At 41.9% G+C, this 22,487-nt stretch overlaps 1 protein-coding gene across 1 annotated transcript in view; it reads right to left on the bottom strand.

Moving 5' to 3' along the window:
• The window catches only part of scara5 (scavenger receptor class A, member 5 (putative)), a gene marked incomplete in the record, with an annotated part of 96,412 nt that overhangs the window by 3,151 nt on the left and 70,774 nt on the right, over positions 1-22,487 (bottom strand). The window contains 1 exon segment of the mRNA XM_035678497.1: positions 9,560-9,748. Within this exon segment, the coding sequence (XP_035534390.1) occupies positions 9,560-9,748 (189 nt within the window).

The following is a 22,487-nucleotide window of genomic DNA, read 5'->3' as shown; positions in this document are numbered from 1 at the left end:
TGCTTTACAATTTGATTATAAAGTAAAAATACATGATAAGGTATGTGATAATTGAATTTGTTTAAGTGGTTTTTAATTTGAGAAGTATCTCCACTGTAGTTTTTCCTAAAAATATAATAAGTATGATTTTCTTGTAATTGATATTTTTCAGTTAGATTGTCACAAGTATAGTGTGAATATTGGTATAATAGATTTTCAGTGACTTAATTCTCACACTATCACATGTTCGTTATCTATTTTAACGATTTCTTGTAAAAGGATTATTAAAACACATAAAGGTGCCGTTATTGACATACTTTTTACTGTAATTTGGATTTGGGCCTATTTTGTTGAATAACAACCGAGCCCATGATATCCTAATCCATCATAGTTTATATCTGGGTTTCAGTATGGATAAGCTTTTAATGTGCCAACAATGATTAGTTAACATTCTTCAGACCGTGTATTATAACTCTAATCGGAGCTTTAATGTTCAGATTTCCATCCGGGGATTGTGATAATGTTTTGCGCGATTCGAGTGGGTCGGTTTAATAATAAAAAATAACCATAAACTGTCCAATGTTGAACTGACAGGGCTGCGAGAATATAAACCGGTTCCCCAAAATCACGGAGCATTTGCGTCTTTCAGAACATATCAGTCATTCGCAAACACCAAAAAGCCACTGAGTACAACTTACAAGGAGACGACACGACTCAATATGGAAAGGACTGTATAGCGTCGAGAACCTTCTGGATGCGCTCTTAGGGTTGAATGTCAGTGAATTTTTCACAAATGTGCTCCAAGCTTCAAGTTTCCTGTGAAAACCCGGACATACCAACGTTATGGAAGAGAGCGTAAAGCACATAACAAGAATCAAGTTACATCATTCGTGTGAATAACATGAGAGGAGTAAGTACATACCCGCTCCCACTGCTTCTTAATTTTAAAGAAAACCTCTCTGTTAACACGGCGAAAAACAACACTAATGAATGCTGTCCAATAATGTGTTTAAAACTCACTTTTTAGATAGAAAGAAATTCTTCTACCTAGAAAATAGATAGGAACTCCGAAAGGCTAATCGCCACATCGGCACGCCGTGCGAGCTCTATGGATTCTGTTAGGGTTTATCACGACAATATATATGTTGGTCAATTATTGCGTCTCAGACCAATCTCTACGGGGTTTTGATCTGTTTACACTTCATTATTATTTATATAGTATTTATAGAACCTAGACCAATCGTATGCTTAAACAGTGTATCACAGTCTCGATCGGACCTATTACATCTAAATGTATAATCACACAACTGTGCTTCGAGGTTCGTCTATTGAATGCCTAAAATCCTATATATCGACCTCGTTCAAAGTTCACCCTTTAATCTGGTTACTACAATGAACATCAGCCCCAAATAAACAGTTTTCTGTTAATACTAAAACAGGTCCAGTTGTTGTAACATACATTTCCCAGAACCGGAACAAACCCAACTCTGGCTTTAGAGAGGGCGCTTTTCGAAGTTTCGTGGCCGGCCGTAGGTTCTCCTCGCGTTCGAAAAAAAGGAAGCGAGTGGAGTTGCAACTCAGGCTAGATGCCGATTAAATCCAAACACACTGGACCTTTAATGGCACATTTAATCAATCTACTCTTCAGTTTGTCCCTGAGTGCCTCCTGACTAGCACTAAACTTCTGTCAGAGGATAAACACGAAGGAAGATGAAGACTGTTTGGGAAGCGTTTCGGAAGATTTATGCAAGTGCCACGTCGTGAGCCTTCGAGAGCTGAGCTACTTACTCTCGAGATCTTATTACTGACATTTGGATTTCTGCTTTATCCCCCCCCGTCTGGATTTAACAATATTTTGTTGATTGGCTTCTTTCTCCAATCGAAGTTTTTCTTATGCACAATACAATAGTTGGTGTTGAGAAAACTACCACTGACATTACTTGAGGAAAACAATTCAACTAGCACATACCTATTAGCGACACAACAAACACACAGACAAGCTAGTTTATACCGGAGGCATCACAGCGAGCATCAGAGCTCAGACCATACACACTCCATTATCCCACCTAAGCCACTTTAACCCACGTGAGGTAGTCAGAGAACATGAACCCTCTTCTCAGTCTGATCCCCGAAGTTTTAGTGACAATGAGCTTCTGAAGCGAGAGCAAGGGAAGGGTACTAGATAAGGTAAAAGTTGACCATATAAACTCTTTTAAATTGCCTTGTTGTAAACCAACTTCAATAACCCATTGACCAGCCAGGTTAGAAGGTCCATGAGGTGTTTACTTGCCTTCATTCTTGTTGTACATCTACCAGAATAACCCAGTAGAAATGTAGAATAAAGCTGCCAAGCAGCGATGGAACCGGGAAGAATACATTGGTGACAGCAAACAAGCCTACATCCCTGTATTCCAAGTAAGAATGGTGGCTATAACATGTTCAATGTTCAGGCCAGGTACTTCTAGCAATCATTTAAGTTAAGAAATTATTGAGAAAAAAGTAAAAATATGAACATTCCATTTTGGTTCTGAAGTGGAGACTAAACGGTAACATGATCCATATCCAGCAGTTGAATCCAACTAAAAGCTCCTGGCCCAACCCTCTTAAGAAATCCACATTTTGACTCATATTCCTCGTGGTTCGTAAACAACATGGAACACTAGAAACACGAGCTAAAGGCCCGTCATATTCCACAGTCTGACTGTCCAATACAGGATCAAATATCAATCCAATTAAAGAACAAGTGTATATCTGATCAATAATCAATAAAGATACAGGTTATACTGACAATACCATCCATAAAGTGTACCATGGTACAACCCTGTTTATTTACAGAAATATAAACCACACAGATTATGGAGCTGTAGCTTTCACTGAGTTTAAGCCCATAGAACCGCTTTAAGTTAGGTAATAAGACGCTAGATCTGCAATTATCAGCGGAGGACAAACTATCCAACCAAATGATTGTATCTTATGACCCTCACCTTATTCCGCTCCCACACACCAACCACTACAAACATAGCTCTAGCAACAACCAGGGACTCTTAGATTTCGAAGCTCCAGTGGACTCCCTGTTTATTCTTAGCCACGACAGTTTAATCTACGCCCTTCCGAGGGATAATCAAACCAGCGAGATACCTAATACTGTCGCCATAACACAAACACGCCTCGCCTAGCCGTGTAACCCACGTCGGGAGAGCTGTGTGATTATCACACATTCCACTGCGGCCGATCCCCAACTATTAACCACTGGGTGAGACATCCAACAAACTACATCGAACAACGACACACCACCGCGGACGACACACACTAACATCTATCCGACATCTTCACAGTCAGTACGACATTCGCATAAACTTACTAATGAATAATCTCTCTCTACACTTCTAACTAACGACAGCGTCGCATAGGGTGAGGAGCGAGAGAGCGAATAACGAGATATCTATTATAGATGACTCAATATCACAACACTAGCTATCTGATCTTGAGAACAGTAAGTACATCCAGCTCTCCAGAATTTGTTAGCGAGACCCAGAATATATATACATTCGTTATCCGTAATAAAAAACACACAGCATCCAGCTGAGTAAGCAAGCTTTTGGCAGTATTGTTTCTCGCTAAATTAAAAACCTCCGGTTCCTGGATTTGTAAAACGCTCATCATCCAGGAGCTATCAGAAAGTCCCAGTTTTACAACAGTTTAGTGGTTATGGAGGGAATAAGATGGAGCCAAGAAAACCATTTTTGTACTCACACGCTGCTAATGCAGTTTAACGATTAGATATTTAACTAAAGGGTTTATGTGCTGTAGGTGAGAAGAGAGGCTGACTCATCAGTGATGCCCTTAAAACAGCATCTGGAGTCCTATAAATCATAACTGTTATTCAGGTGTCAGTGAGGAATTCACACAAACTGTAGAGCTCAGAAAAACATTCAATAGAGAAGAAGCCAATACAACAAATATTGTTAAAGTCACAGACGGGGGAGATAAAAAGCAGAAAATCCAAATTCACATAAAACAGAGAAAGTATCAGTTCAGCTCACGAGTCCAAACTTCATAAATCTTCCGAACCAAACTCTTCATCTTCCTCTTTTACTCCTCTGACAGAAGTTTAAGGTGCTGTCAAGGCACTCAGGACAACTGAAGAGTAGATTATTAAATGTGCATTAAAGGTCCAGTGTGTTGGATTTAATGGCATCTAGCCCTGTAGTTGCAACTCACTCGCTTCACCCTCTTTTTTCGAACGCGAAGGAGAAACTACGGCGGCCACGAAACTCGAAAGGCCCTCTCTAAAGCCAGCGTTTGGTTTGTCCGTTCTGGGCAACTGTATGTTACACACTGGACCTTTATATAACAGCAAAACTGGTTTATTTTGGGCTGATGTCATTGTAGTAACCCAGATTAAAGGGTGAACTTAAGTGGTCACATTATTAGGCTTCATAGACTACTGAAAGCACAGATTGTGATTACATTTAGACAGATATCCATCGAGCCTGTTTACACCTGCTATTAAGCATCTTGGTCAGTTCTAAATACTTATAATATAATGAAGTGTAAACGACTCAAACCACCTGTAGAGATGGTCTGAGACGCATTTGACCACATATATTTTGTCGTGTAAACCCTAACGCATCCTGGTCCACAGCGTATGGCCGATAGCCTTGGAGTTCTTTCATTTAGTAGAGGAATTTCTTCATCAAAGGGTTTTAACATTTCTGGCAGCATCATTAGTGTTGTTTTGCCCTTTAACAGAAGTTTTCTTTAAATTAAGCAGTGGGAGGTTATTTTACTCACTCTATGTTATTCACACATGAATGTAATTGATGTCTTGTTATGTGGCTTTACGCTCTCTTCCATAAATGTTGGTATGTCCGGTATCACAGAAAACTTGAAGCTTGGAAGCACATTTGTGAAAATTCACTGACATTCAACCCCATACAGACACATCAGAGACGTTTCACGAGCGCTTAAGTCCTTCCATTTGAGTCGTGTCGTTCCATTAAAGTTGTACTCAGAGGTTTTTGTGTTTGCAGAATTTGCTGATATGTTCCCTGAAAACGCTGACTCGTGTTTGGGAACCGGTTTATTTCCAGCCCTGTCAGTTCCAACTTGGACAGTTTTTGGTATTTTTTTTTTACCACATTAAAGCTCAATTAGAGTAAATACAGGTCTGAAGAATTTAAATCATTGTTGGACACATAAAACTATCCACTGAAACCCAGACTAATAAAATGTAGGTTGACTCAGGTCGGTTTTATTCACATAGCCCAAAATCCCAAATCTAAAATACATACGGCCCTTTATATCCTTAATTTAGATAAGAACAGTGGTGGAAAGAGTACTGAAAATCTAATTACTGTGACATTACTGAAATATTATTCAATTACAAGCAAAACTACTTAACTTTTTTAGGGAAAACTACAGTATTCTTCTCAAAAACTACTATAATATCATGTATTTGTTACTTTAAATCAATGTAGAAAATATCTACTTTCAATGAAGCACCTTTCGCTGATCATAAAAGGTATGAATGTTCTCAGTGCTACTAAATCTGTCTCCATTTGGTTTCTGTTTCACCTCTAATCCTGTGCATGCTGCAGCATTGTTGTTGGTTTTTGTTGTTGGTTTTTATGTGCCCGCATTGTGTTTTCTGGCCCGATTCGCTTGTGTTGTGTGAAAAAAATAGACACTGCTGCAGATCACGAGCCGGCTGTGCAGTTCTGTGGCGTGCTCTCTCTGAATAGCTGGATAACATGGGCGCCGAAAGGAATCGGGCTTCGGCCTTGTGTGTCTCTGTTGTATTGGCTACAGAAATGCAGATAAAAGGTTTGGATGTAAATTGTAAACAGTAGCAAGGAGATTAAATAGTGCAACACTTAAAGGACCAGTGTGTAGGATTTAGTGGCATCTAGTGTTTGAGATTGCAACTATCTGAACACCACTGGCATCATATGACGACCTGGGAATAAAAACAAGCTATTAAGTGGCCCGAAACTTGCGAAAATGCAAAAGGGCCAGTGTTTGGTTGGTCCGTTCTGGGCTACTGCAGAAACGGTTCAACATGGCGGACGTCATGAAAGATGAATAGCAGCATCTGTAGATAAAACGTCTCATTCTAAGGTAACAAAAACACAAAAATTGTTATATTCAGGTGATTATACACTAATGAAAACATACCCGTGAATATTATATTAAATTTAAAAAAACTGGATCTTTAAGTAAGAAAATACTCATACAAGTACCCCAAAACATGACTTAATTACAGCAACGTTAGTACTTTCACCCCTGGATAAGAAGGATGAAACTGAAATAAGATCTGTCTTCCAGGACAAGGGAATTAGTTCTTTTGTCATGAAAAAATCTGACTATAAAATCTGATCAAAATGTTGCGTTTAAAGTCCAATATCTAAATAAAAACCGCAAAAATCTGCACAGTCATACCTCAGTCAAACCATATGCTCCCTACATTCCTGCTGTGCTTTCACATCGTAACATAACAAAGAGAAACTAGCTGCAGATTCAACGTCTTCAAAGCAGCATGAAACACCAGGCGCACGTGGCTCCATGCAGGCGTGCACAGGATGGAAACGAGTTATGCACCGGGGAATACATGAGCTCCAGCTGTTCTGCTGCTGTGCCTTCGCAGGGTTTGCTTTAATGGACACGGACCTTTAACTGTTTACTCTGAAACTCAACACACTTTTATAGCAGTTTGGTCCGCTCGCACCGAATTTATGATATTTCTGACAAATGAATCACCAAAATCAGTGTGTGGGATTTCGAGGGAACACCCAGGGACAGTTTAGAAGAGAGTCACTGCATTTCAAAGTGATGTGAAGGATTAAAAATGCTGACAAAAAACAATCCTATTTGCAGAGAATCAGTCAGTCCTGGACTTTGTTAAAGGCCACTTTTTCTAAATTTGGTTACTGATTCACCTTGAGAGCTGATGTGTGTCTCTCCTGACTGATTACAGGTTAGACAAACTCTGTTCTTTGGTTTCTAGTCGAGGGAGATGTCAAATCAGTGTGTAGAAAGTTAATTTACTGGAATTCCTCTGTAACACTAGAGCTCGAGGCTTTAGGACCAAGGAGGCATTTGACAAGTGCTAAAATATCCTGATTACATGGTTGAGATTCAAATTTAAAGGTCCAGTGTGAAACACTGAGAAAGATCTATTGGCAAAAATGGAATATAATATTCATAGGTATGTTTTCACTAATGTGAAATCACCTGAATATAGAAATCGTGAAAAATTAGCTGTTTTTATCTACAGAGGGAGCGGGTCCTCTTCTGGTGGGGTCCGCTGTTGAACCACCATGTTTCTACAGTAGCCCAAAACACAGGCCGTTCACATTTTTTCCTTCTCAGGTCGTTAATTACTGATGCAAGCAGTGTTCAGTTGGTTGCAGTCTGCAACTTCACCACTAGATGCCACTAAATCCTTTACATTGCTTCTTTAAGAAAGTTTTAGAAACTTTTGAACTAATATCAAACTGAGTATAGTAGTAGTAGTAAAAGCAAAGTAGAAACAACAGTGAAACATGCAATAAACAGTGTTTGGTTTGTCCGTTCTGGGCTTCTTTAGAAACATGGCGGACTCTGTAGATAAAAGACTCATTCTTGCGACTGCTGCTGGTATTTTCATTCCTCAAATACTAGAAAGTGCAATATTCTGAAAGTATTTCCAATACTAACATCTAAAGAGAAGATATTAACTGGTCAAAACACAATAAGTGCTTTTTGTGCATTTTAATTTCAGCTTCAGTTAAGATTTTTGTGGTTTCATGTCTGCTGTGTGATTATAAATACACTCTTCCTCGCTGCTCTGTTGTTATATATCTTATATCATGTGTTTTTATTATTGACTTGGTTGCTTTTATAAAGTGTGTTTTCTCCTGCCACATCTGGGTCTGAGAAAGATGTTACGATTAAAAAAAAATTATCAAAAAGGTAGGTGACTCATCTGAAAAGATATATTTGAATTCCAGATAGTTTTAAATTGAATCCAGCCGTGATGTTAGTCACCGCTGTTGTCTGGAGGTCGTCCCCTGGAACAAAGGCATGTTTTCCCCCAATTTTCCAGACTCATTGGTAACAACTCTGCCTGGACAGAGACCCTGAATGATGTAAGGCTGAGTTTGGTGAATGAAATAAAATGGAGAGACAGCGAGAGAGAGAGAGATGGATATGACCTCTGAGACTTTCTTGAGGACATCTGGCTCACATGACTTTCCCCATAAAACCTTAATATTAATCCCTGCAGCATTTTAGGGCACTGTTCAAGTAATACCACTCAACAGCAACAAAAAAAAACAGCAGTTAGTAAAAAATCAGAACTACTCCCATCAGTAAATGTCTCCATTGATGTGCTGTGGGCAGAAGTTGTTCCACTGATTTCCTGCTGTGATTTAGATGTTCTTTATCTCAAAAACTGACCAGCAACAATGAGTTTAAAAGGGAAAGTGTCTTATAATCAAAGTATTATCAACTTGTGTCACTGTGGTTAAAACACTGGGGGAACTTTGGCATTGTGTTGACTTTTAATACAGCTTTTATGTTCTGTCACCAGAAACTAAAAAGTTAGATAATCACAGTTAAAATCTTGTCCAACTTACATTATCATGGCATAATAGAAAGCCCTCATATACTACAAAATGGGTGCCGATACAGTTCTGTACTTTGGCTGCCTCTCTTTGCAGACATGAGCAGCAGAGGTGGGACCAAGTTTTGCAGGTCATAAGTAAGTCTCAAAGTCTTTGCATTCAAGTACCGAGTCTTGCCATCTTGGCAGTCTTGACTCAGTCGGCTCCCTGGTTAAAAAAATGGGCCAAGAGGTGGAGCTGAGGCGGGCCAAATGAAGCCTGGTTGCTGAAAACAGCCGCCTGTAAAGGCCTCCACCTGTCACTCAAAGCAGCCTCAATTGTGCATAACTTTTTAAGCCTTAATATAGTTTAAACGTTTTCTATGTCTGTAAGATTCTGCATGGCTTAGGGGCGTGGGGCACTGATTTATGCAGGGGCATGAAGTACGTGTCTCAGCTATCCAGTCATTCCCAGTTTATACAATTCTAATACTGTTTAGAGGTGGTAAAATACCATATTTAAAACACTGCATTGCATTAGCATAAATAAAATAATATCACTTCCATGAGGCTGTTGTTGGCAGATCACAGGCAGCTTATAGCAGTTTATATTATGTTAATTATAAAGTTTATTAAGATAAATGGCCTTAATAATCATTAATAACACCAAATAATACACTAAAGCGTCAAGTTAGAAACCCTTGTTGCATTTAATGTTGCTTGAATTACAACCGACTGCAGCTGAAGTTAAACTTTAAAAACAGGTGCAGTTCCCAGGATTCCCAGGATAGCGTGCTTTTGTTCCCGGGATAGAGAATGTCTAATTTTCGGGAAAAATATGAATCCCTTGCGGCTACTTTTGCTAACATCACTACAACAGCATATATTGGCAAACGAAGGAAATTGAACGTCACCTGAGACACGAATCCTGGCTGGAATAACACGTTTTTAAGTCTTTCCAAACAAGCAGGAAATTTGTATCCTGTATACTCGTACCCTGTCCGAAGCGTCCAGTCTTATGGACCTCACTGGCTCCTCGGTATCCCAGCATCCGACACACCACGTCTCCGTCCTTTTTATCCCAGACGTCGTCGCACACCGTCCCCCAGCGGCGCTCATGGAAAACCTCCACGCGACCTTCGTGAGGACCGGACCCGTTCACCAGCCGCACCATGGCCTCCTCCACTGCAACACAAACACACGTTAACAAAAATGATCTGTGTTTCTGCCATTAAATGTGCAGACTGTTTTTATGCATTTATTTGGAGCCTTTTTGCAGAAATACCGAAGTCTCTATTATTTACGCCAACACGACTTCACTGATAAAACACATGACTCTCTTTTATCCGGCGTTTGCTTGGCGCGGCTTTGAACTCACACTGAGCAGATTATTTTCATTGTGAGTGTTTATGAGTTTAATGAAGCCCTGTAAATCAAACCAATATGAAAACAAACGGAGATGAATAGGTTGTTTTCGACATACTGCAAGGAATTTCTTTCCCCCCCGATAAACCACAGATATAGTCTTTGATTCAACAAGACAAATAAATAAAATTTTTCTGAGGGAACTTTTTCTTTCCTCCTCTTTTTGTGAAACCCCCTCGTAAAGAAGTTGGGAGGATGCAAAGATTTGGGACTGAAGTTCAGTCCAAAAGTGATTTTTCAGTGATTGCTGAACATCATTTGAACATCAGGATCTGCAGTCTGGCAGTATTCGAGAACCCGACAGCGTCATAACTTTGCTGCATACATCTGTAAGTATTTATCCACCTTACTGAACCAGGAAGTCGTTGCTCCCAGTAAAACAGTCCCGTACATAAACCACAACTTATTGTTTTTGCCCTTTTTGTACAGGTTCAACAAACAAGACATAATGTTCAATATCCAAAGGCATAAAAGGTAGCACACTCAAACACATTTCCAGGACAAAACTGACTAATCTTAATTACACCAGTTTATTTTGGCCTCGTCAGATAAACATACTAATGTTTCAGCCTGATTGACCTTCATCACGCATCAGCAAACAGGATATAAAGTGTTTTCAGTGAGCTTTAGAGGTGCTGCTGGGTGGATATTTTTACCCGTTTACAGTATTTGTGCTAAGCTAAGCTCCATATTTATCATTTATCATCATTTCTTTCCCAAAATGTCAAACTATTCCTTTAAAGGACCAGTGTGTAGGATTTAGTGGCATCTAGAGGTGAAGCTGCAGATTGCAACCAACTAAACACTGCTCGCGTCAAATATATGACGACCTTGGAATGAGAACAGGCCGTGAAACTCACAGATAACCCAGTCTGGAGCCGGCGTTTGGTTTGCCTGTTCTCGGCTACTGTAGAAACAAGGCGGTTCAACATGGCGGACTCCGCCATGAGGATGCGGGTGACCACTGCAGATAAAAACGTCTCATTCTAAGGCAACAAAAACACAACAATTCTTATTTCTGTTATTTTTTAAGTGTGTTTTAACTTAACAAAAATAAACTTAATAAATATATAAGAGAGAGACTAACTTTTTACTTTTCTGTATGGTTGTATTTTTCTGTTTAATGAGATATTATTATTTAAAATATGTGTTTTTCTTTTCCTTTCTTGATATTTGGTGAGTTTATTATGTTTATTAAAGCCGTTAGAGTTCATCTCCCAGCTGAAACTACTGTCGTTGGACCGATGGTAAAAATGTCACACAACCATAGTGCAAAGTACAGTTTGATTTAGGGTCGGAAGTGCCTTGCTCAGGGGCACTAAGGCCAAGAACTTACATACAAGAAACCACATTATAATCAGAATGAAGTGTGTGTGTGTGTGTGTGTGTGGATCCATGGAAGATCTCGTATTTCTGAAACTATGCAGCAGCTGTACTCATATAATTGACTTGATTTATCACCTTGAGACAGAGAGGTAAACACACACACACACACACACACACACTCACACACTCACACACTCACAGACACTCTTCTGGACCTTGGTGTTGACAAAGTGCTGGAGAGTAAAGCCAGACACATTATCTAGACAGGATATTAGTCTCATCAGACCATCATAAATTTTAACTGTGTACCATTTAACTCTCATTATACAGTGGAGTACTTTGCACTCACTAGCCCATCATAATTTAATGTCTACCATAATGTTGTACTATCATATCTAGCTGCACAAGTTTGTATCATATTCTTGCAGAAAACCCAGGAAATTAAAAACAGAAATGAGATGTACTGAAAGAAAGAAAAGGCCTGAAAGAGAGAAAACCAATGAATGCAACAAGGGATGAGTAATTGAATATTCAATTACCTGAAACAGATGTTGAAACTATTTGTTCACTCATCAAATACAAAACAGTCCCTCTTTTTCTTTTTTTTTTTTTACAGTTGCTGTGAAGTTGGGTAAGAACTGGAGACCCTGCTGGCACGATGATGAATGAATGCGACAGTGATTAATATTTCTTATAGCGGTTAAATAAAGGATACTTTAAAATGTCCTTAAATGAACCTCTGGGGCTCCAACGGCAGCAGAACAAACAGACTTTATAGTTATTGTTATGGCTCGTCTTCTACTCACTGCTGGTTCATTGAAAAACAAACTTTATTAAAATTAACTGCTTTTATCTTTCATATTTCTTTTTGGGTGGAATTGATTTAATTAATGTTAATATTTGGAATAATTTACATATAAATGCCAGTAATTGTAGCTTTGCAGCTTTACAGGTTTGTTGACACTTCTTTGGTTCTTTTTACCAACTTTTCGTAAGCACTGCCATTTCCTTAACCGCGGCCCTTTCCTGTACTTACATGTGCTACAGTACATGCTAGGCTAATCTATGTTGTAAAGATAACCACATTTTAATGATAGTTAGAAGATAAAAGTGACATGTATAGTCACATCTTATTAATTAGCTAGTGTTAGGATAACATTAGCTATTAGATGTAACTAGCTAACTAATGATTGATGTAGATTAGCTAGCTAGTTAGTTACTTAAAGCACCACAGTATTATATATTAATGTATATTATATTAATGGAAAATAATTATTTAGCCATTAATGTGTATATTATTTTAATGTTGCAGCTGGTAAAACTGGGGATTTTTTGAAGTGAATTTTACCAAGCAATCAATAAAGTCTTATCTTTATCCATAAAAATATATCCTAATTAATTTGTTGATTATATTTAGTAATATTAATCTGAATCTCCAAGTCACAAGTAACTAAAATAGTATAAATCGATCTTTACATGTTATAACTTTTTCTTTTCTTCTGTCTTTGTTTTATGTTTCTACACTAAAAGCTGGACATATATAGTAAGTAAATATATAATAAGTAAGTTATTTAAACTTTCAAAAACTATGAAGATATTATATAATATAAACTCTATTATATCAGTGACTGGCTCATACAGGCAATAAAAGGCCATAATCAGTCCTAATATATCATCCTTATCTTAAAGTTCATGTTAGAGTTTACGTTTCTCTCACTCCATTCATCTTTTCCTCTCTCGTTCTTCCACTGCCCGTAAAGTGCCCGAGGCTTCCCGCTGTACACTGAGACACTCTGGGAGGAAGAGGAGGATGAAGGAGAGGGTCTGGATGGAAGAAGTACATGTAGACTTCAGAGATAACGAGAACCATACGTTCATATCTCTGTCATAAAGAGCCGGACAGCAAACATATTGGTGAATATGATGAATTATGTTATTATGTAATCTGGTGGAAGTGTACTTTATTTATAAATGGTAGAAATGAACCAGATGCATTTTGTTTTATTGTGAAACTGATAGTGTAGTGTTAACATTTAGTAAACTGATTAAGTGACATATGGATATTTCATATTATATTCAATGCATAACAGTAACAGTAGAGAACAACTGATAAACTGTACAATGAATCCAAACAATGAACACTATAACTGCAGAAGATGTATGTAAAACAAGAGATTTTGATGAATTTTGAAAATAAATATATGCTTCTTTTTGTCAAATTCAGCGTAACTTTTCTAATGCAGAACGAGACTGTTTAGCAGATGGAGAAAGCTCTGTGAATATAGCTTGTGTTCAGGTCTTCACCATGCCCTTACCCTGTTTAAAAATAGAATAATTTTATTTATCAGCATTTTCTTAACAAAAATGAATGAAATGCTGATATATAAAGCCAACTGTTTTCTCACACCCCTTAAAATTCAAGAAATGCCTTGTGACCTGGGTTCTACATCTATAATATGCTATCTATGCATGCTGGCATGACTCTCTTGATATCTGATTACCATAACATAACTAACTGTCAGGGCTGGTGACAAGGACTGACTCAAGTGCCAGACCACGAGTTAAAGTCTCCATAAGGATTTTATTGAAATGCACAACACGACGTGGTGAGTGGCCCCGAGATGCAGTGAGGACAGAGAGTTGGGTATGGGGTCCGGCGCTCAGTTGCTCTGCGTTGTGGAGATGCAGACAGTAATTCTAATAGCTACAAGTTCTGGTTGGCTGGCGTTGTTCTCATACTAGTTGATTCAACGATCCGGCGGCGGACTGAAAGTCGCCCTGGCTTATGCAAGTTGTGGTGTGAGGAACAGGATGCTGAGTAGTGGATGAGCAACAGTTGAGCTGTGAGTGTGTGATGCACCACAGTGTGAGGCAGGAGTCCGCGCCACCGCCCCTTTGCATGTATTTGCATGAAGGAGGCCGATCCCCCTCCCCAACAGCGCCCCCAGGCGTCCTCAAGGCTTTTCAGGATGGACGGGTGGAAAGCCGGATGAGAGCGGCATCCACATCTGCCGCCCGGTGAACCCAGCTCCTCTCCTCCGGTCCATAACCTCCCAGTCGATAAGGTACTTGCAGGCCGCGGCCGCAAGGATCCAAATCCGGTGCACCAGTGAACGCTGCTGGCCCATCAATTTAGCCGGGGGGTGGAGGGCCGGGGAAGGGGAGCAGTGGCTGTAGGACGGATTTAGCAGGAACATGAGGCTTGTTGGACCCCTGAGAGTCGGCGGGCAACTGGAGACGGACGTCCAGGAGTGATAACCTTCTCGACCAACAAAGGGGCCAATGTACTTGGGTGACAGTTTCTTTCGGCACGTTTCAATGGAGATCTCTTTGTGGAGAGCCATACCTTTCTCCAACGGAATAGTTTTGGGTGCAGGGTGCGACGACGGTTGCATTGTCGCTGCATACTGGGCCGAGGTTCTCAGCCAGCGGCTTCGGCTCGGTGCAGTTTGATGACATCTCCGGATGTAACGCCTGGCTGCAGGCCTGCCACCTCTCTCTCCTGAGTGGAACAGCGGGTTGAAAACTATAACACACTGAAAGGCAACCTGTGGCTTGATGTGGCAGAGTGTTGTGGCATACTCCACCCATGGAAGCTGAGATGCCAGGAAGTAGGGTTGGAGGATGCCAAACAGCGCCAGTGTGTCTCCAGTTTTTGGTTTGCTCTTTTTTTCCCCCTCCCGCCTTTTGACCATTTCCTTGGGGATGGACCCTGAGTTCAGGCTTACAGTGCTCGATGGCCCGGCAATGACTTCCAAACTTCTGAGGTGAATTGTGCGACCTTCTGTTGGAGACTATGTCCAGGGCAGGCCGTGGACCGTGACACCACAGAAACCAGGGCTCAGCAGTTTCCTTTGGCTGTGGGCCGTTTTAGGCAGAGGCAGGTACGAGCAAACTTGCTAAAACGTCCACCACAGTGGTTCATACCTTTAGATGGTGGCAGCCGTGAGCAAATCCAGAGACAGGTGCGACCATGGGGTGCGCGTATGGGCAGAGGCTGCAGGAACCAGAGGAGGTGGTTGGACTCTTATTCTGGTGACAACGGCGACAGCCAAAACGAATGCGTCCCTGACATCTGTCCTCTGCCACCATAACGCCTACGCAGGACGCCAGGCGCCACTCCAGGTGCTCTTGAGAGTCTGAAGTAGTGCGCCCACTAATGGTCGGACGAGAGACGGTACAACCAACGTCTCGGAGCCGTTACCCTGGGTTCCAGGCTGGTGCTGCAGAGCCGTCCTCACCTCGTCTTCATCTCCCAGGTGCTGCCCGATGTACACGGTTCTAGACCTACCATGGTGTCCAGGCTCTGCGTCAGCTTCCACTTCCTTTGATCCGGCCTGGTCAGGGCAAAATTGATTCGGACCAAAGACAGAGCCCCCTAGCTTGACCGAGAGTTAAGCGCTTCGCTTGAGCGCGAATGTATTTCCATGTTCTTATGTCAGTCCAAACCATGAACGGCCTGATCTCCGCCCTCCAGCCAGTGTCGCCCACTCCCTTGAGAGCCATTTGACCACCAGCAGCTTCGTGGTTCCCGACATCGTTTGAGACAAAATGCACAGGGGTGAGTTTTATTATCTGGGGGAGCGCTGGGCAGGACGGTCCCGGGGACCCCACGCCGGGGTAAATGCACCACAAACTGTCGGGATGGGTCTTGGCTGTAGTGGAACTAGGGGCTGGGTGAACTTCTTTCAGTTGAAAGGCTCTTCAGCTCGGCACTGTCCAGTGACAGTCTAGCAGGGGGAAAGAGGTTAAGGCGGTTATGTTGCAGCAATGCAGCTGTGATTAAGCTGAGCACGGCCCCCCGACGCGTGTGAAGTCCCGATTGTGGTATTGGCTCCATTATTTATCCTTCTTGGATTGCTTGACGGCATTTTTGACCCTGCGATATATTCGCGTCGCGCCTGGTGAAAATTGGTTTCTATGCGTCCACTTCAGGTCGGCCATTGGAAGGCCCGTAGGCGGGCTAGTTGTAGGCAAGATTTCGTGACGCTAATAACTCGCGAGCACTCGTTGTCTCATCATTCAAAACGTTTTATTCACGGGTTCGGGTGAGGATGGAGTGAATTTCCCTATATACTGCGACGCCCACTTTCGCGCTGATTCTTTTTTCCTCTAGAGGTGAACATGTCCAGAAACTAGTTTTTTGTGTCATTCTAGCGTTTTGTCCCGATTGCAAGAAACCTTTCCGAGGCTCTGGAGATTGTCTGGGCAAAAAAGTATTTTTTTATATATTATAATAAGTTTTTGATATTTCAAAAAATTAAAAAAGTTATAACTTAGCACTTCTGCCACATTTTTCTTCAACAAAAAGTGGAACCTTTTCACATTGGTATGTCAATTGACACCAAAGTTTGGGTCCATATGTTCAGTGTCTTTCTTATTGCATCGTGCACATTTTCAGGCCATCGCACAAGGTGGCCTTTTGAAATGACAAAGTCTCCCGTTATCTAACATCGGGCAAGTTTTGTTAAAAACAAACTTTGTATGATGATTGCCCATGGCTCCCGATGTCACTAAAAAGGAAAAAATCAGCCACTTAGGTGGATCTGGGTGCCAGGGGTAATCACTCTGGAAACGTAATCGTTGATAGAATGATGAATACAGGAATGTGTAGACTGGTGCTGTAGCTCACATACAAAATCGATGTTGTTGTCGTGTTGTAGCGCCCCTACAGGATTTTTAAAAGCAGCCCGGCGCACGTGGTCACCGATATGTTGAAACTCGGTGGCATGTGTAAGTGCGGACGTAACAAAAAGCTCTTGGACCCGATGCCCAAACCCCGGAGTCAGCTATTTTCTTTCAAATTTTCAACCTAAGGCGGCCATTTGGTGTGTTCATTTTTCACTTTTTGGGCTTGTATTTGAAGAACTCCTCCTAGGGAATTTGCGGATATGCTTCAAAAGTTTAGGTCAGTACGTCAAAAAATGGTGCTGAATGGACGCGGTGCTATTTGCGACTTCGTTGAGGAGTTCGTGACTAAGCTAATGTGACGTTGTGTGGTTGACAACGTGTTCCCCCCGCCTCGCCCCTCCTCCCCTCGCAGCCTGCTCCCGATGACGCCCCGCCGTGTCTCAACGTTTTAGAAGGCGGAAAAGTATTAGCTTTTAAACAGTGTTCGACTGTCAACACTCGAATGCCATTTTTTGGACATTTCATAGGATTTAGCTGTTGGCTTTGATTTTAAACTAACCTCCGCTACAGTTTATTTAACACTGCTTCAAATTTGGTTTCCCGTGAGCACATTCGAACAATCGGTGGTGGATGGTGATATAAGGTCATGTGGGCGCCCCCCATGAACGCCGCGTTGCTCATTTGCCAAAGACTGTGATTCGTTCAATGGTCGTTTGTCGAATTGCGTGCGTCATTAGGGTGTCCAGCGTTATGTGTTAAGCCCTTTTCGAATGTGCAGGGACCGGAATGCTAGTTCTCTTTATGTTTCAGCTTTTTTCAATTTAAATACAGTTGCGATGCTAGCAGATTTTATATTTGTAATTTCAGAGTATGTTGCGTCAGACTGTGTAGAAAGATGTTTGGACCCCGACCGTATGACCTATATGCGCATACTAAGAAGGGCGGCGCTGGTGCTGTCCTATTCAGGTGTGCGTGGATTACGCTTCGCCCGTAGTGTTTCTGCTCGGCTGAGAGTTTTTGAAGAAGTTATCGGTATTTACCAAGCCAGACTATTGCGAGTTTGTGTTTGAAAGTTTAGCATGTGAGTCTTAGGTACGAGGTAGTAAATCACTGTGATTGTCTTTGTTGTGGGAAAAAATGGTGTATTGGTTCGAGTGACCTCGGTGCGGAGGGATGTATGTTTGGAATGATAGACTGGATAATCGCGTAGGTTTAAAAAAACGAACGCTTGTGTTGTATAGGGCTTGTCCTGTGTGTCTACTTTGTACGTGGGGTCAAATGGTCGCTGCACGCTTGATGTGTTATGCCATTCGTTGGCATTTCGATGAGGTCTTGTGGTATTTTATGACTAACTTCTCTACAGATGTCTGAGATATTGGAGTTTCATATTGGGGTCCGTGCTGCGAATCTGGAACGTTATTGCGTGTCGTCGATGAAAGTTTATATTGTTTGTACTTTTATGCCGGGCTGTCAAACTGTGTGTCCGTTTGTTGCGAGTGCATCTGAAGTTTCCACCTTTCGCTATGTCGATGGTGTTGTCTGTCGTGTGAAAGCGTACGTGGAGTCTTTTGCATGTCTGTTAACGCGCTGAGAGGTAGTTGTTGGTGGCTCGTAAGGGGTTTGGTCTTGGTGTTTTGGATGTGACTTGGGGTGTAGTGTGGGTGTAAGCGAAAAATTTCGTTTGTGGGATCTGTACGGGTGTATAATGCGATCCGTGATCGCCAATGGCGGCAGCGGTCGCTCTCGCGTCGCCGGGTGCACTTCGTGGAGGGTGTCTGAATCTGTGGGGTACTTGTCGCTCTCGAGCTATGCTGCTTGAGCTTTTATATTTTAAGCAAATGAGCTTGATAGAAGGAAAAATTTGGTCTGTGATGCGTCTGGCGGTTAAAACCAGCAGAGTCCGGTGGGAGGAATTCACCTGATATAACAAGTTAGATGATAGTTATAATGAAGTCCCACTCCCATAGTAGCATGTGGAACAGTATTGGTTGCTCTTTAAGTGGTTCATACATTTTGTGTTAGATAAGATCGTGTGTGGGCTGATTTTTCAGGATAAGGCTGCGCTTCGTTGGTGAGGATTAGGGCATGGTCGTGTGTTGGCAGTACAGGTAATTTTTCCTGGTTTAGTTGTCTACTGTTGCGTCGGCGTTTTGTATAATTTTTTTGCGGGCATTGCAGGGTCCGGTTCGTATGAATATCGCATGGTGTTTATAGTTATTATTGGATTTTATCTGAGGTGGATGGGCGTCCATCATAGTAGTTCTGGCTATTTTCTGGGAGGTCTAGTGTGATTTCATAAATGTTCGGATGAACCGATGGACTGGACAAGGGTTCAGAGGGCTATGGCTCGATGCTTTGTACGGCGCTGCAAGTTTCATTGGCGAAAAGAATTTTGTGTCTGGGAGGGACGACGGCGTGAGGGTTTGGTTAGTGTTTCCATGAGCGGCAGATTGTTATTATGATTGTCTGTATGAGCTGCGATAATTGGCTGACAATGTTATAGGAGTTGTATTCTTTGTGAATCTTACAGCTGTATCGAGGAACATTCTCAGCTTTCAAATATGATCAGTGTCTTAGTCGGTGAAGTGAGGTGACGATGGTAGTAGAGTGGGGCGTCGCAGCCAGAGGATAGCGTGCCCGTCATGATGAGAGTATGTGACGGTGGGGAGCGTAGGAATATATGTGTTACTGGGGTACTATGTACCGCCCTGAGTTTTGCCGGAGGGGTTATGAGGTGAGTGTGTGACCAGAGTATAAAGAGGAGTTCGTGAGGGTGGATGTTCGTGTAGCTCTTCAAGTGGTTAGTGTAACTTATATATCTATGCGGTTGTAATTTTATGTAGTCACTCCTTGTGTGTGTGATTGTGTAGGTTAGTTCTGTTGTGAGGGGGTAGATTTTTCCAATTTTTGTGTATTGTGTTGGGAGGTGCTTTGCTCTCCTCATAGATGGCTAGCTTTTGAGCGATGTTGTCATTTATTTCTTCAAATGCAAACTTTTCTCCAAGATTTTTATCAGTTTATCCATGTGTATAGTAATCTTGGAAAGCTGTTTAGGATAGACGGGTAGGCACTTTTAGAAATATGAAGCGGTAGAATTAATCTTATTAGAATGTGGACTCGGTCGGAGCTTGTTGCTGATGGTTGTTTCTCAGAGTGGTTACTGTTTGCTATATCCCAAGACATCTGGCACTTGAGCTGGTCCGTGCTCTTGGCATTGCAACTTCCCTGTAACATTGGATTTTCCGTCTACCTTTCGTTGCGTGGTGTCTGTCGATCTACACCTGTATCCACTTGTGTCTTTGGTTGAACTTGTGACTGTGTAGATGACTGGGACTAGTGGATGCGCGTGTGATCGAATTGACGCTGCTCGTGTATGGGTGACAAATAACCGGTCTTTGTTAGCGGCGCGTGTGAGGAGTTAGTCTGAAAAGCGGTATCGCGAGTGTCTAGCTGCCTTGTTGTAGTGAAGAAAATGATATTGATGAGTTTAAGTTACAGTTTATGTCGATATGGTAGGACAGAAGTTGAGGGATGTGGTATCCAGAATAATCTCTCAGTTCATCATTAACTAATAGATACTGAAATAATGATGTTGTGGGCTGCTGCTAGTTGGATGTAATATAGATATTTTTGAAGTGAAACACGGGGTAGGTAAGTCAAGTGGCGCCCAAGGGGAGTTTAAGGCGCATTTTCCATTCAGTTCCGTCAACGATCCGGTATTATTGTGTAGATTTATGGCATATCAACGAACGTAGTTTAGAATGTGACTGTTGCCTTTGGTGGATGCTTTTAAGGGCAGGGATTCTTATGAAGGGAAGGTATCGGTAATTTATTTTTTTTTTACTCTCAATCGGTGTTTGTCTATTCAACCTGTGAAGTCGGATTCGCCAATGTAGGTGCGTGTACTGGTATGTGTGTATCCTCGTTCTGTATCGCGCCTTCGAAGAAAACGGCTCCATGAATGGCGTGATGAAAAGAGGGACGGAAGGTCCTGCTGCCATTGCGATGCAGTTTGTTAATTTAGCTCCTCTAATTTAGCGTCTGGCTGTGCTTCTGGCGTGTGAGGTGTTTTTATCGGGTAGACTATGGAACGTTAGGAACCAGGGCAGCAGTCGATGGCGCAGTCGAGGAGAGCCTGCTGTTTACAAAACACTTAGAATCCCATGGTACTAAGCAGATTACCCGAAGGTCGGCAGGATGGTTCGGGTTCCCTGTGGAGGTTTTTTCTTTGATTGTTTGTGGGGACGGATCGCAAGTATTCATAAGTGCTTGAGTAGCGGCGGTTCGTATTGGTTTAGTCGTGTGTGTAATGTTCTAGTTGATTTGTTTAGTCAGCTGGGGGTGTGCTCAAACCATGTGTGATCATGGTGTTGACTTTTTATAAAAATATACGGAATTGTAGGCTCTATATGTATTCGTATACTGATAGTTTTGAGCTGGGATTCCCTGGACAGGTCGTATGTGGGTGGTGACTCGAGCAGAGCTTTCTCCTAGTTCGATGTTTGTTAGATATTTCCAGCGGCTTCTTGATCTCGGATGCAGTCGTTCGTGTTGGATTGGAGCTGTGTTTGTATCTAACTTGTGATTGTGCCATTTTTTTTTTGTAATTTAATCCCATTAAAAAACTCTCGTCGGGTCAGATTTTATTTAGATAGCGTTAGGGATCGTTCCGAGTAACTGTCCTTCTGCATTTTATGATGGTGGCGTGTATAATGGGTTCAGAGGTTGGAAGAGAGTAATATTTATTGCTCGGTCTCGTTAGGATTGTTTTCCTGCTTGGAGACATTTCTTTGGTTGTGTGGTTATGTGGCATTGTGGGTCATCTTAAGAATATAATAAGCTCAAGTGGTGAGCTTACTCATGTTAGAGTGTTTGTATTAGCTCGTTGTCGGTTCCCGTCCTCGCTAGCTGTCGGCCCAGCTGTAAGTTCGCCCTCGGTATGTAGTAATCCATTTTCGCAGTAGGGTTCCTGTGGGTGTACAAAAGTTGGCGGGGTGTGTGTTGTGCCGGGGCTTGGTGGAGAGGGAATACTTATGTGTGTTTTTTGTTGTATCTATTCATACAATTATCGCGTCTGTTGTCACCTAGGCATTTCGCATTGCTATGTCGGATTTGTCAGTGATTAAGAATAGTGTATAGTCTTTGACATCAGGAGTCTGGCGTAGCTGGTGATATTTACGTATTCAATGCGCCTTTTAGTATGCTCAACCTTATATTTTTTTGCGTGTTTTCAGGGCGCTTATGTTCCTAGTACAGGATACTCTTGCGCCGCAGTGTCGGAATCATGGTGCTTTATCCTGCTAGGTGTGCCGTGCCGTTGGGCGAGGAGTGAAGATTTTTGAAAGTCTCCGCAATGGAGGTCTTTACTTATTGGACGGGTGGTAAAGACGTTGTCATCTCGGTATTATCTATGCAGTAAGGAGTTACGGTGGTGGTGACCTGACATTTTCCTTCCAGTGAACGAAGCCCCCCACTCAACGCCGTCCGCGAGCAAAGCCAATCAGGTAGCTGAATTTACTAGCTTGTTTCGGTAGAAGGGGTA

The sequence above is a fragment of the Morone saxatilis genome, unplaced genomic scaffold (genome assembly GCF_004916995.1).
Source record: "Morone saxatilis isolate NCDOM2014 unplaced genomic scaffold, NCSU_SB_2.0 Contig7, whole genome shotgun sequence".
NCBI lineage: Eukaryota > Metazoa > Chordata > Actinopteri > Moronidae > Morone > Morone saxatilis.
Note: the sequence above shows the minus strand (reverse complement) of the source record. Positions and strands in the feature narration are given on the sequence as shown.